At 37.9% G+C, this 15,430-nt stretch overlaps 1 protein-coding gene across 1 annotated transcript; it reads right to left on the reverse strand.

The window, feature by feature from the left end:
- Positions 1-11,246: 11,246 nt before the first annotated feature.
- LOC127444739 (E3 SUMO-protein ligase ZBED1-like) lies at positions 11,247-13,849 on the reverse strand. The gene is made up of 4 exons (XM_051704303.1): positions 13,634-13,849; positions 12,542-13,353; positions 11,949-12,259; positions 11,247-11,817 (listed from the first exon to the last, which is right to left on the reverse strand). Exons 1-4 carry the CDS (start codon positions 13,847-13,849, stop codon positions 11,273-11,275), a joined length of 1,884 nt encoding a protein of 627 aa, XP_051560263.1. The 3' UTR covers positions 11,247-11,272.
- Between the last annotated feature and the right edge of the window lie 1,581 nt (positions 13,850-15,430).

A 15,430-nucleotide genomic window follows, 5' to 3' on the forward strand; every position in this document is an offset into this window, starting at 1 on the left:
CGGGGGTCGATTTGCGCGGCGTCTTACTCTGATGAGAACGCCGGCTCTGTTTCCCCTTTTCCTCCTGCGTTTCCGCGGCCATGCTGCCCAGACAAAGGGCTCCGCTTGCGTGTTTGTAAACAGCGGGTCGGCATTGAGGAATGTGAAGTCCGGTTTACGGTGTGAGATCGCTGAGCCAATGTCCAAAAGTGTTTGTCTGTCGTAGACAATAAGGCAGACAACATCCAAGACAAAAAACATAAGAATTGTAAACAAAACAAACAAACCATTGCTATGTTGTGTCGGAGCTCGCAACGCAGCAGCCATACTCGGCGCCATCTTGAGTCCATGTTATCATGGCAACCAGATCAAACCCAGACTGCAGAAGACAGCAGCTGCACCTCCGTCTCTGGTCAGTTTTGCCACAAAAGTTCAACAACCACATCAGATTGGTCCGCTAACATTATGCCAAATGTTTCCAGGATAAGCTTTTATGTATGTAAATATGTTTGATGCTCTTTGTTAAAATAAATGTATACATAATATAAATGTGAATCTATCTATCTATCTTTATATATTCATTTCAAAATTTAAATTTTTTGCTAACTGATTAATTTTAAATTTTTGCTATAATTTAATATAATTATTTATTGAAAAAAATATGCAGATCTTCTGAAGATTATATTGTAATGAAGTCATTTACCATTTTTATATATCCTTAAAATTACTTTAAATTTACAAATGTAATTCAAGGCATTAGATGTTAAGCTGGTCTAAGTACAAAAGTCATTTAGGCTTGTAATTTCGTTGCAATTCTGTGGCAATAGGTCTCAGTTTCTTTTATTGTTGCATTTTTTTCTCTGTTCTCTGTCAAAATAAAGTACATTAACTTTGAGTCTGCATTCGTTATTCACACACACAACTGTTTAAATAGCCTTTCAATTAATGTTGGGCAAATGAGGACATAAATTAGGTTAGAATACTGCATGTCCACACATAGGATAATCATTAAAAGCAAAAATTACCAACTGGTTACCAACAAACAATTATTGATCCTCGATGTTGCCACAACGTCATCATGATGAACTGGCACTGTTCCAAAGTAACGTTGTGGCTACGAATCCAGGAATTTCACTTTTCCGGTTTTCACAACGTAATCAGTTATGTTGACATGACGAAAATCTACATTGACTTTCACTTTTCTGTAAATCCTTTTAAATATGCCACACTTTAAGTTCTTCCATTCGCTTGAAAAAGTGAGTGTTGTCACTTCTAACTCTAGAGGATGTGAGGACATTTTTGTTTATGCATCTCTTTGGCAGTGTCTGCCTCAACAAACTTTACTGCTGCTTCATTTGCACATTATAAATCTGCTGGACAAAATTGTCACAGTTGGCTCCCATCAGACAGAGGGCCCTATTTTAACAGCGCTATGCCTTAAATGCAGAGCTATGCCTTAAGTGCAGCGCTATGCGATACGTCACACATGGGCATGGCCATTAAGTGTTGATATTTTTGTGCAAGCATCTGCTAAGTCTAGGCACATGCAGGTTGGCTAAATTGTGTGCAAAGCGCAAATGGGCTGGATCAAATGCAAATTAATTCTGAGGCTCTTCTCTGGGTATTGCACTGTCTGTGTGCTGTTATACAGTCTATTTAATTTTCTATCAAGTAAAGTTTATATAAATGAAGACAGTCCATTTATAAGAATTTGTTAATGTAAATGGGTTGTATGCAATGCATTAAAAGAATATAAATATGGACCATTTGTGTCTTACGTTCTTTTGTGCAATAACTACATGTGAAGTATGAACTGTGTATTTTTTTCCTGGGCAATAATGGTGGATTTGTGTAAACATTTTTGGCTGTACATAAAATTACTTTAAAATATAAACATCCTGAGAAAAAAGTGTGACAACTAGCCTATATCCCTTGTACTAGGATTATGAATCTATCTCAAACATTATCAAATAAAAATGAATTGAAGTGATTCCATAAACCTGTTCAGGTCTTGCATGAGTAACCAGACCATCAAGACCCCATATGCAGCAAAATTAGGCCTATTCTTCAAAAAACATGAGCAGAGTTTACCCATGCAGAACTCCATGGCACGATGCTAGGGTGGGTGGTTTGTCAAAGGGTTGCAATGTGAAGTTGTTCACATAGAAGAGTGTTTTTAGTGCTTTGCTATGCGGTTGCTAGGGTATACTCGTATAACTCATCCTAGAGATTTTAAGATATATCCACCAAACTTGGTACAGACCTTCGGTCTGTTTTTATTCGGGTTGATATGCGTTTTCCCATAGTGGATGATCCAACATCCAAAAACCCCATAGACTTACATTGACGGAATGTTCACATGGGCCAAAACTATTCAAACTCCAGCTCCAATCAGATAAGACTTTGTCAAGCCAACATCAAAGTTTGTACCTATCTAGTAACACTTAAAGTAGATAAATAGGCCAATTGCAGGGACTCAAGAAATTGATTCGTATTTGCTTACAAGTCAAGAACAGAGAATCTATTGGTGTAACCAACTTAACTCTTCTACAGGGTAATCAAGTCAAGTCAAGCTTTATTTATAGAGCACATTTAAAAACAACAGAAATTGACCCAAAGTGCTTTACAGATCAAACAAACAAACCTAAAATTAGAACTTCGGTTTTGCTTTCATTTAATTGGAAGAAATTGTTTGCTCTAATAAACCCCATTTGCTCTGTTGTCTGTGAAAAACCTATGTTTTAGCCCATTAGAGGTGCAGAAGAAAGCAGTGCATCATGTAGGGCTTTACTGGTTGTTTAGATCAGTGTTACTATCAGAAATAATTAATAATTATTTCTGTAGTTATTAATTAATATTTAAATTAATTAATTGGATCTAACTCATTAAAACCTCATATGGGACTCCAGTAAATGTAGTGTGCTAAGTTTAGGAGCAAGTTTGGTTATTAGCAATAATTAATAGTTATCAAAGATAATCGTCAATTGTTAACATCGATGAAACATTAATTAAAATTAACACTAGCTTATTGATCATTCAAATTCAACAATCATCAAAGATAATTATCAATTATCAAAAATCAATAGAATATGAATAAGGATTAACATTGACGGGGCACCACCCTGGAATCAGGGACTAATAACCGAATATTAAAACAGTCTCAATATTAGATTGTTTTCTTAGGAAAATCGACATCCGAAGAATATCGATTTTCGGGAAAAAAACAATGAATGAAGGTCTGAATCCGAGCACTGACATCCTGTCAGCATGACACAGGCGTATGCAAAACAAACCAAAACACTTCTCTTTGTAATATAAACAAAGTTTATTTATGCAGTAATATCAATTAATAATTAATACAATGCAGTCAATAAACTTCCGACTTACAACTACAAACTAATCAGTGACATGATTAGATATGGAAATAAAAATAATCCTATAACACATAAGGTGTGTGTGTGTGTGTGTGTGTGTGTGTGTGTGTGTGTGTGTGTGTGTGTCAGTGTGGTTAGTGAGAGAGAGAGAGAGAGAGAGAGAGATTATTAAGTGACAGCCCGAAAGCTGATTTCGCGATAGCTGGAGAGAAAGCAGCTGTGCTTATCACCCAGTGACGCAGTTTTACGAGCGGGGCTCGTAAAAGTCCTGCATTATTTGACTCTAATGGATGAACTCAGTTTCTGTCTCACCCGCGATGGAGAAAATGCACAACAATCCAATTTGGTTGGACCACAATACAGCAAAACAAATTTGTGATAATTAATACCCTGAGTATTAATAATGAGCAGACATGGCGGTCCGTAAACTGTACAAGCAAAAACCTTGAAACACAAGAATAACACGCTATAATATTCTATCTCTGCCCAGACGTAACCTCTTACTTGAATCGCATGAGGACACAGGTAGAATGTGTTTTCCTCCGTCCTTTAACTCTGACCTGGTTCCTTGAGGCTCGGGTGATGACGGGAGGCCGTTTCCTCACGCTGTCGGCGGGCGGTATGGCTGTTGATTCTCGACGGGCTGCCGGAGAACTCAGAAATGTCGACTTGATTGAAGATGGAAGAGAAATCTTTAATCTCTTCACTTCTGTAGGCCAACGGATGAAGATGCGAATTGCTCAGCGGTCTCCTTCGATCTGTTAGAGTGTTAGGTTGAACACAGAGTAATCTCAACTCGTCCAGCGACTCATTCAAGTCGGACATTACTTCCTTATGCCACGAGGCTGCACCGGAGAGCAGCAAAAAGCTACGTCCGTATTCGGTGAACGAAGTCGCTGGAAGCAACTCTTGGAAGCATTTCAGAATTATTTGAACTCCTGATGATGTCATGTTTGAGGGACGTTCTGTTGTGTGCCTCATCCAATAGGAGTTGAGAGATCGATCCTTTAGTGAGCAAGGCTTCATGGATTTGTAGTCTGTTTTGAACTCCCTTTGTTTGATTTTGGCGCGATTTTTATCAGTATAATTTACGACTTGGAATGTGGGGGGGCTGAGTTAGGTTTTACGACTGTTAGGCCTGCCTTTGTCTTCTATCTGAATACATGAGGCCCAACAATCATGTGGCAGGCCAAATTAATATAGCAGCCATGCTTGTGTAACTGTGTCTTTGCAACATTCCACCAAAAATTCATTTTCTCCACCTGCTGCCAGTTTTAATATCCACTCCACAGGGAGAAATAATTCCTTCTTTCCTCTTTTCCTGTCCCCTATAAGGAATTTTCAAGGACAAGTGCTGAATGAACAAACAGTTCACTGGTGGCCACGACAAACATGACTGGCCAATCATGCTTCATATTTTGACAAGTCCCTCAGCGGCATTTCAAATACATGCAGTACAGAGATTCATGTATAATTTAAATCTGAGTTTATTGTTAAGTTAACATATCCCCAAACTTTGTCTATTTTGTTATTTGAGTTCACATCTCTTCTTTACACTAAGATTATTGCAAAATTTTCAACTGCATATGTCTTTCTTTTTAACATACACATCGATCTTGAGGAAATTACATTATTAGATGAGAAACATCCATTTAATCAAATGCTTCATGCTAGAATGCAAACAGTCTATTCTCATCCTTCACTGATGCCTTTCATATGAATCCAATCTAATCTTGAAAATTGTTTACACACAGCAAGCAAGAAAGTACACGAGTTGTGAAACTGTCTCTTGAGCAGAGAGAATTATAATACATTTTGCAAAAAGAAATACAGAATATAGCTGCAAGCAGCGATGACAGGCCCAAGCACCATGGATCCATTTCCACCCGGTGGCTTTTGGAAAACAATGCATGTTGGACACTGCAACAACTCAACATTCATGTAAACTTTGACCCTAATCGTACAATGCGTAACAGATATATGTCGCCATTCCAGTTTGACTACAACACCATGTAATTGAATCCGTTGCCATGACAACACTATTAAAGATATCAAGAATCCCCTCATAATTTTCCATCAGCAGTGTCTTGACCTTATTCTAAACAATTTTTAAGCGATTTGGGTACATTTAAGAGGACTATTTCAAAGTCTGTCTTTCTGCTGCAAGTTGGTTGCGCTATGACCGTGACCCACAATAGCCACATCCCTTTGATCATTTTCCATTTACAAGCATGCAGCTCAATTTTGATCTAAATCACACAATGCATGCAGAAGATACGAGACACTTCCTGTTTCCCATTTTTGCTCTTAATTTATTGCCTCACCATGGCAACACTGTTCAATATATCAAAAATCTGTTCACAATTTAGTATCTTAAATATCCTGGCATAATATAAAAACACTCAAATATAGGAAGAAAGGAATAATAAAAATGTATGTGTTGCCATGGCAACAGTATTTAAGATATCAAATATTCCTTTACAATTTTACATCAGCAGGGTCTTGGCATTATTCTAAAGAATTTTGAAGCAATTCATGTAAACATAAGAGAGCTATTTTAAAGTCTGTTAAAAGTGCTATACTTCCTGCTGCCATTTGGTGGTACTATGGCTGTGACCCATAATAGCTGCATAAATGTGATTAGCCCCCATTACCAAACATACAGCTGAATTTTCATCAAAATCATACAATACACACAGAAGATATTAGGAACTTCCTGTTTCACATTTTTAGTGATAAATGTATTGCTTCGCCATGGCGACACCGTTCAAAATATCAAAAATCAGTTTGCAATTTAGCATCTACAATGTCTTGACATGATGATGCACAAATTTGGTGCCAGTCACATGAATCCCCTAAGAGGAGTATTTAAAAGGTCAGAGCCTGCGATTTTCAGAAAATCCAAAATGGCTAACTTCCTGTTTGGCGGAGCTAATGACTGAGTATGAAAATTGTTCGGCTTGATGAGAACTATATATATATACCAATTTTGGTGACTGTAGCTGAAAATGGAGGTGCTACAGAGCCCCCTTACACACCCATTATAAAGGGGGTGCTACATGACAGGCACAAGCACCATGGGTCCATTTACACCCGGTGGCTTTCGGAAAACAATGCAAAGTAGACACATGCATTAGGCATTTAACATTATTCTAAACAATTCTGAAGCAATTTGGATAAATGTAAAAGGATTATTTCAAAGTCTGTTGAAAATGCCACACTTCCTGCTGCCAGTTGGTGGCACTATGACAGTGACCCACAGTAGCCACATCCATGCAATCAGCCCAAGACCAAACATACAGATCAATTTTGATCTAAATAAAACAATGCACACAGAAGATATGAGACACTTCCCATTTTTGCCCTTAATTTATTGCCTCGCCATGGCAACACCATTCAATATATCAAAAATCCATTGGTGATTTAGCATCTTCAATGTCTTGGCATAATATTGCCTAAATTTGGTGATAATCACATGAATAGGAGGAGTATTCAAAAGTTCAGGGCCTGCTATTTTCAAAAAATGCATATTCAATCCAAAATGTCTGACTTGGGCGGAGCTAATGACTGTAATTTTGAAAGTTGTCTGGCTTGATGAGTACAATATATGTAGCAAGTTTGGTGACTGTAGAAGAAACTGACCCCACCACTTTTGTCAAAAGGTAGCGCTACAGAGCTCCCCAGCCACGGCCAAGAACCTCAAAAACGTGAATATACATAAAAAAGCAATAATGACATTTAATGCTTTGCCATGGCAACACTATTTAAGATATCAAGAATCCCTTCAGAATTTTAAATCTGCACTGTCTTGACATTATTCTAAAAAAAATTTAAGCAATTCAGGTAAAAATAAGAGGGATATTTCAAAGTCTGTTAAAAGTGCCACACTTCCTTCCGCCAGTTGGTGGTGCTACGACCGTGACCCACAATAGCCACATCAATGTGATCAGCCTGCAAGGGCAAATATACGGCTCAATTTTGATGTAAATCACACTATTTAAGCAGAAGATATGAGACACTTGCCATTATTTTATGTTACTTTATCGCATCGCCATAGCAAAACCATTCGATAGATCAAAAATCCGTTCACAATTTAGCATCATCAATGTCTTGGCGTGATGTCGCCCACATTTGGTACCTGTAACATGAATCCCCTAGGAGGAGTATTTCAAATTCCAGAGCATGCATTTTCAAACAATCCAAAATGGCCGACTTCCTGTTGGGTTATAATAAAATAATAAATATAGCTGCAAGCAGCAATAACGGGCCCAAGCACCATGGGTCCATTTCCACACAGTTGCTTTCGGAAAACAATGCATGATGGACACAGCAACAACTCAACATTAATGAAAACACTGACCCTAATCATACAATGTGTAATATATGAACAAATGTTTAAATAGCCTCTGAATTAATGTTGGGAAAATGATGACATAGATTAGGTTAGAATACGGCATGTCCGCCCATAGCATAATTATTAAAATAAATAATTACCAATTTGTTACCGATAAACAACTATTGATCCATGATGTTGCCACAACGTCGTCATGATGGATTGGCACCGTTCCAAACTTACGTTGTGGCAGCGAATACAGGAATTTCACTTTTCCGGTTGTCACAACGTAATCAGTTACATTGCCATGATGAAAGTTTGGTCATCAAATTACAGTGTAGTTAGGAAATGGCCACGTAATTTGGCTAGCTGGAATTACAAAATGGCTGAATTTGCTGCTGCTTTTCTCAAACTTAGAAATGCAATTTGCTGCATTTTTGGGGTTGTTTTGCAGTGAAAACTCACAAATCATCATTATACACCTCTGTAATTGTGTTAATTACATTTTAAATTAAATTACATGTAAACATGTTAGTGCATAATAACTGAACATGCAGTTAACAACCAAAAAAAAAACAAATGCACACAAAAATAGCATACATTTAAGTGAAAGCTGTGGGTATTGAAAGACCCTTAATTATTTTTAAGGGTCTAATACCAAGAAGAAAAAAAAAACTCTCTAATAATATTTGTGATTTAAATTTTGCTTGCAATAAATTTAGTTTCTTCAGGGTACATGGTTACTTTTCAAAACTTAATCCGACACTGAATGCTCAAACAGCCTAATTTACACTTAGAAAACTCCTAATGTTGCTATAACAATGCAAAAAGCCTTTACCAATTTGCTTGACGTGAATATCAGCCCTCCTTTTCTGTTTAATTAATCAATCGCACGATCATACAGAACATCTCAGGTTTTTAAATCCATAAGGATCTCTTTCTCAACGGCAATACCAGCAGTGATGACAGCCGACTCGTCAGCAAGATCTTGCACTCTTCGCTTTCAAATTACATCATTTAAAGCATGATTGCGTCACTCAATGCCAGCTAGTAGGCCTGGACTGGGACATATCCTAAAGACCACACCCACAAGAACAAAGACATCAATCTGATTGGCTGATGAATCTGACAACCTGACTTTAGATGCCTATTCACTGCAGTGTTGAGGGATTCTGTGGAAATTCTGAAGGCTTGACGGGGTGGAGCTCAAACTCACGTGCTTCTTTGGCTAACGAGCATGGCTTCGGGCATGTGATTTGTGAAACAGTTGTCACACTTTGCTTGTAAGCATCGAGGAATTTGATAAATTTTTTTTTTTTCTATTTGTTTGTAGATTAATTAGGAGTGGAAAGCAATTGAAAATACATTGGCAAAAAGGTCAATGAGAATGAAAGGATGAAAAAATATTTACACCAGCAGAGAAGGCTTTGCTGACCCTGAGAAATTGCCACTGGCCATATGTGAACAAATACTATTAGAGTTCATATATCTGAGTATTTGTGTACACATTTAAATTCCAAAAGTGTTTAAAAAACGTTACATATATGAAAATTTTCATTTTTTGTCATATTGTCATATTGTTTATATTGCATATATCTACTGTATATAATTGAAAATTTTATATCAGTAAAAATATTTATGAATACTTTCAGCATACAAGTGTTCAGCATATATTGCCATTTTCAGATTCGTAGCCTACTGTATTAATAGCACTTCAAATTCTAATCACGATTTATTACACAACTAATGGGGATTTTAAGTGAATGTTAGGGATTCTTTGTATAAATGCGGGTTTTTTGTCTCATTCTCAGCACACAGGGTGAGGATTAAACCCGAGCTGTGATGTATGTGTGCTGTCATCTGTCCTGCGAAAGTTTAGAAGGATTTTGATAGTGAACACACAATGTGGAGGAGACACTACACTGTTACTATGGAAATGATACATCATAACATATTCCTTTCTTTGTATTTAACAAGTATTTAAACCACATGTCAATCACTCTTACCTGGCTTCGTCATTTGTGCTCGCTTGTGGTTTGTTCTCGCTTCTGGTTTGTGCCGTGTTTGGTATCGTTGAAGAATTAATTTTTGGCAAAGATTTAATCTTTCACCACATCAAACTCAAACACATCTCTACCTGAAGTTGATTGAGATAATGAACTGTGTGCAGAGCTGGAATAGATAAAAGGCTACACTGAAGAAGTTCAAATAAAAGATGTTTCTGTTTTAATTTGTTTTGGTAACTGCACAATTTCCATACTTTTGTGTTACGTCTTAGTTTTGATGATGTTATACTCTAAAATCTAAAATGCGCAGTAACAAATAATAAAGAATAGGCAAGTGTGATCAAACTTTTCTACAGAGTTCTAGTCTTACACTGAAGGGACGTTCACATTGAGTGTGTATATGTGTCCGTCTGCGCTGTTTTATAAATGATTTCAATGTTAACATGCGCTAGATAGACATCTTTGATGGCTTGTTTGTGTTTTTAGATGCCATGTCAAGTTAATAATAACTTAAACTGTTAAACGTCTCGAGTTGAGACACATATGTTTTGCTCTTTTGTGGCACTGCGTATAATTTTAGTGCAAAAACAAATGCATTCAAGCATGTGAATGGCACGTAACATGATTTCAAACACTGTGTTGAAATTTCAAACAAATATTTTTAATATTAGCTAATATATAGGACAATGCAATTACACAAACACCATCAACACAAGTCACACCAGCTTCTAGCAGAAATAAAACTAATAAATGTATTCAGAGCTGAATACTGTGGCCGTTCTCTTGCGAAAAAACTCTGAAATACGGCTCCCAAAAGCTATTTTGTTAAATACAAAGAAAGGAATATGTTATGTCGTTTCTTTTATCAGCACAAATCAGCAAAAACTAACGACACCGGTTCGGAGCGATTTGGATCACATGGGGTGGAGAGTGATGTCATTGCTCCTGAATACAAGCTGTTATTTCTAAAATACAGATGTTGTTATTTTGCTAGCCATCTTAAACGGATCTATAACTTTGTCATTATTTTGATAAACATAGTTAACTGAAGAACGTAGTTACACATACTTAGAACTGTTGTTCGTCGATGTTGCTACAACGTCGTAATGATGGACTGTCACTGGTCCAAAGTTACGTTGTGTTTACGAATATAGGAAATTAACTTTTCCGGTTGTCTAAATGCAATAAAAGATGCGGGGAGACGAGAGTAGCGGAAACACAGACACATTTATTGACCGTTCTATATTTGACAGAAAAAAAATCCCAGCAACAAACACAAACTCTCCGCTCCAGCAGCGGGAATTTGCACGAGAGCATCAGTGACCAAGATGGCACAGCTCTTGAACACCCATCGCACAACCTAGGGCTGTCACGATATTCGATTTTTCACACCACGGTTATTGTGGCCAAAATAATTCACGATATCAATATATCACGATATCTATAGAAACCTTTGGGGAAAAAACTTTCAGTCAAATTATTTTTACTTTGTTTATTTAGTTTTTCTTTTTTACCCATGCAACGAACATAAGGAGACAGATAAACAGGGCACATGCATTTTCACTTCTTACATTCTCAATCTATGGCAAATTTTTGTGAAGGAAGACAAGCATGTTAAGTTTCTCTGGTTTCAAACTGGAGCAAAACACTGTCTGAATGTTTCCTGAAGAACTGAAAAGTCTTTCTGATGCAACACTGGTGGCGGGAATGCAAAGGATCTTCTGTGCCAGTTTTGCCAACCTTGGAAACTCCTCCTCATTGTCTTTCCACCACTGCAGTGGGTCTTTATCCACAGAAATAGTGGGCAAGGCTGTGTATGCAGAAACTTCTTGAAATGCTGGTGTAGATTTAACCATTTCTGCTGATTGTCTCTTCTCCTGTTTTTTCCTTGTTATCATTTTGAGAAAACCAGCCAAGCCTTTTGGGGCCTCAGGGATAGAGACACTGATCCCCTCATCTTCACATTCTCCTCTGGCAGAAGACTCCTGTGAGAGAGTAGAAGTGCTACCTACATTGTTAGAAGACTCCTGCGTGAGATGCTGCTCTAGCTGTCTTTTGATTGAATCTGCCTCTTCCATGAAGTTCAACTTGAAGCGGGGGTCAAGTACGCAGGCCATGTTAATCACTGTAGATGAACCAAAGAGAAAATTCATTATTAACGGAGCTCATAAAACACAATCAGTCATGATGAGTAGTAATTATATAAGACTATGAATAAGGTGAGGTTGGAGAAATTTGTGGTACCGGCCTACTCACCATTAGCCATATTAGAATCCTCATACTGCTCTTGTAAGTTCTTGCAGATTGCATGTTTCATGCTCCTCACAAGGCTGCTGTCATCATCCTTTTCTGCCAGGATGGATTCAGTCAGATGCTGAAGGACAGGCCTCAGGGATGAGATTGTGATACAGGTCTCTGCAGCCAGGGAATCAGTAAAGGTTCTGAGTGGCTTCAGCACCTTACATGTGTCCACAAGTGTAGAGATGTATGACCCCCTTAGCACAAGATGCCTGGTATTTCTGTCAGCCATGAGAGTTGCTGTCACCGCAGCATGTTGTTCAACAAATCTGCAAACATTACATTAAATGAAGTTAGAAAAATGTTCCTAATCTACACAACAGGCTTGCTGAGAAGCATCCAGCATATGTGTGTGTGTGCGCACGGGTCTGAGAGTGAGAAAAGGCAAGTGAGTTTGTAAAACTAAAGCATTTCTTTATCTGCTGTTTTCATTTATATTTTTGTTTTCATGCACCCTTTAAGAAAAGCTTAAGAAAGCTTATGCTGAGTTGACACTGACAAAATAATTAAATGAACAGGATTATTGCCATGCACAAGAAATTCAAACCTACCTAGAAATCATGTCGTACGTAGACCCCCACCTAGTCACAATGTCGTGGATCAGGGTATGTTGAGGAAGATTAAGTTCTGCTTGCTTTTTTGCCAGCTCTCTCCTTCTCTTCCATGAGTGGTTAAATCCTTGTACGACACTCCTGCAAGCCCTCACAGAAGCATCCACTTGGTCAATCTTCAGGGCCTTTCCAAGAGCAAGATTTAAATTATGTCCAAAGCAGCTGAGCCAGTTCGATGGGAGGAGGGATTTAAATGCAGCCTTCATATTTGTGCCATTGTCAGTAGTGACACACTCCACTGCTGACTGCTGAATTCCCCACTCTTTAATTAGGTTTTCAAATGTCTCTTTAATGTTCTCACTGGTGTGGTCATCAAGTAAAAATGCAGTCTCTAGACATGCAGCTTTCATTTCCCATGCTGGTGTGATGAAATGAACTGTTAAGCTCATATAGGGGTGTCCAGTATTACTGATCCAGAGATCAGTTGTAAATGCAAAGTGTTTGGCTTCAGCCATAGTGTTGGCAATGTCAAATTTTAATTTTAAGTACATGTTTGGGATTTCTTTTTCAGAAAAGTGTTGTCTTCTTGGGATTTTGTATTTTGGATCAACTGTTTTCATCAGTGCATTAAATCCTGGCCTCTCTACTATTCTAAAGGGCATCATGTCCTTTGCTATGAAGTAGGCTAGTGACTCAGTGATGGCTGTGTCCTCAGATGCACTAGCCATGTCTGCTTTCCTCTTCCTTTCCACAGACTCAAAAAGTGTCAGCTGACCCGAGACTCTGGGTTTCTCAGTCTTCTTTGAAGCTCCCTATGAATTTACAAGAGAGAAAATACAGTCAAGATAAACAGTATGATGAATAAATATTAACATCAAAACTGATACTTTAACCTGTTAACTTACGTACTCCTATTTTAAGCTTTTTAAACTATGGTTGCGCCGGCACCAGCATAGATGAGGCATTACGTGCATGGCACTGTGACAAACTTAAAAGAATCACCCTTTATTTAAATATAAAAACAGAAAACCGCTGTTAACAGGTTAATGTAACATTTCCCATTCCATGATTAATAAAACAATCGCAACTTACTCTCTGTAAAAGGGCGTAATCCGCGGGGTGATGGACATGGAGGTGGGTAAAAAGGTTGGTAAAAAGGTTGCCCCCTTCGCACTGACCGTAGCCCGACAGATTCTGCAAACTGGGTTGTCTAAGAAGGAGCTGTTTTCTCTGAAGCCGAAAAAAAACTGGCGAGCTTACTTTTTTTGGATGCGGACAAAGCCTCTCACTCTCCCGCTCGGACGACATGATTCTTGCGTGTGCGTTGCATCTTCTTCTTGTTTGACAGCAGGTGTCAGCGTTAAGGCGCAATACTGCCACCTGGGAGATCAACCAGGCACTAGCGCTGGATAATTTACGTGTCGTGTTATCATAAGAGTCCTGTTCATTTTAAATATCATGGTTATCACCAAAACCGGTATATCGTCACACCTTAAATTAACACTATGTCGATATTTCATGATTTGAATATCACGGTTATCGTCAATACCGGTATATCGCGACACCCCTTTCACAACCCAGCCATGAAACACTCGGTTTATATAGGAAGTAAACACACTGCGTGCCAGTGCTCTCCATTAACAATCAGCTCACCTGAGAGCGATTAAGAGAGAGAGAGAGAGAGAGATAAAGACAAAACACACGCTCTACTTACACACAAACGATACGGCGGAGAAGGCAATCACAATGGGGGACATATTTTGCTTTTCTATTTCCTGGAAAAGAGCGTGAGCTGCAGAAAAAACTGCTGACACTAAACGACACTGATAACAGCCAGAACAAACATTTATCATAATTCAAAATAACACATTCCAGCACCGGATCGGCTATCAAAACATACACAGATCAGATGAAACAAATCAAATCACGTTTATTTATAGAGTACATTTAAAAACAACCATGGTTGACCAAAGTTCTGTACAGTGGCACAAGACAGTATAACAGAAATAAAACATAGGTAGTAGGGCAGTTTCACAGCTTAACCATGATTTAAGGTAAATTAAAAGCTAATGAAAATAAGAACGTTTTAAGCAACGATATAAAAACAGATAGAGAGGAGGTGGTCCTGAGGTAATCTGGTAAGCTGTTCCACAGTTTGGGGCCAGTGATACAAAAAGCACGATCACCTCTATGCTTCATCCTGGATCTAGGAACAGACAGAAGTCCATGATCCCCGGATCTGAGTGATCTGGTTGGAAACTCAAGAACTGGAGATGTTTAACACATGAAATGAGAAATATAGTTAACTGAAGAATGTAGTTACACATACTTAATATACATAACATACGAAAGAGGGATCTCTTCTAGACACGACATGAAAAATCTTCTAAAGTGTTATTTTGGGAATCATTCAACAATGGAGCTTGGCTGCCCTCTATTGGACATTTCTTGTAATTGGCACTCAGAACTGGGTTAGAAATATGGAAAGATTTTCTAAAATTTTTACATTTCAGTTGATATTTTTATTTATATAAAAAAAGAAATATGTTTATTAAAAATAAACTTGAAAATTCAAGCATGCCAAATACCTGAAAACGTGAATATGCACAAAAAGGAATGATGACATTTAATGCATTGCCATGGCAACAGTATTTAAGATATTAAGAATCCCTTCAGAATTTTAAATCTGCACTGTCTTGACATTATTCTAAACATTTTGGAAGCAATTCAGGTTAATATAATAGGGATATTTCAAAGTCTGTTAAAAGTGACACACTTTCTTCCACCAGTTGGTGGTGCTACGACCGTGACCCACAATAGCCACATCAATGTGATCAGCCTGCAAGGACAAACATTTGGCTCAATTTTAATGTAAATCTCACCATGCAT

Source organism: Myxocyprinus asiaticus, chromosome 8 (genome assembly GCF_019703515.2).
Source record: "Myxocyprinus asiaticus isolate MX2 ecotype Aquarium Trade chromosome 8, UBuf_Myxa_2, whole genome shotgun sequence".
Lineage (NCBI taxonomy): Eukaryota > Metazoa > Chordata > Actinopteri > Cypriniformes > Catostomidae > Myxocyprinus > Myxocyprinus asiaticus.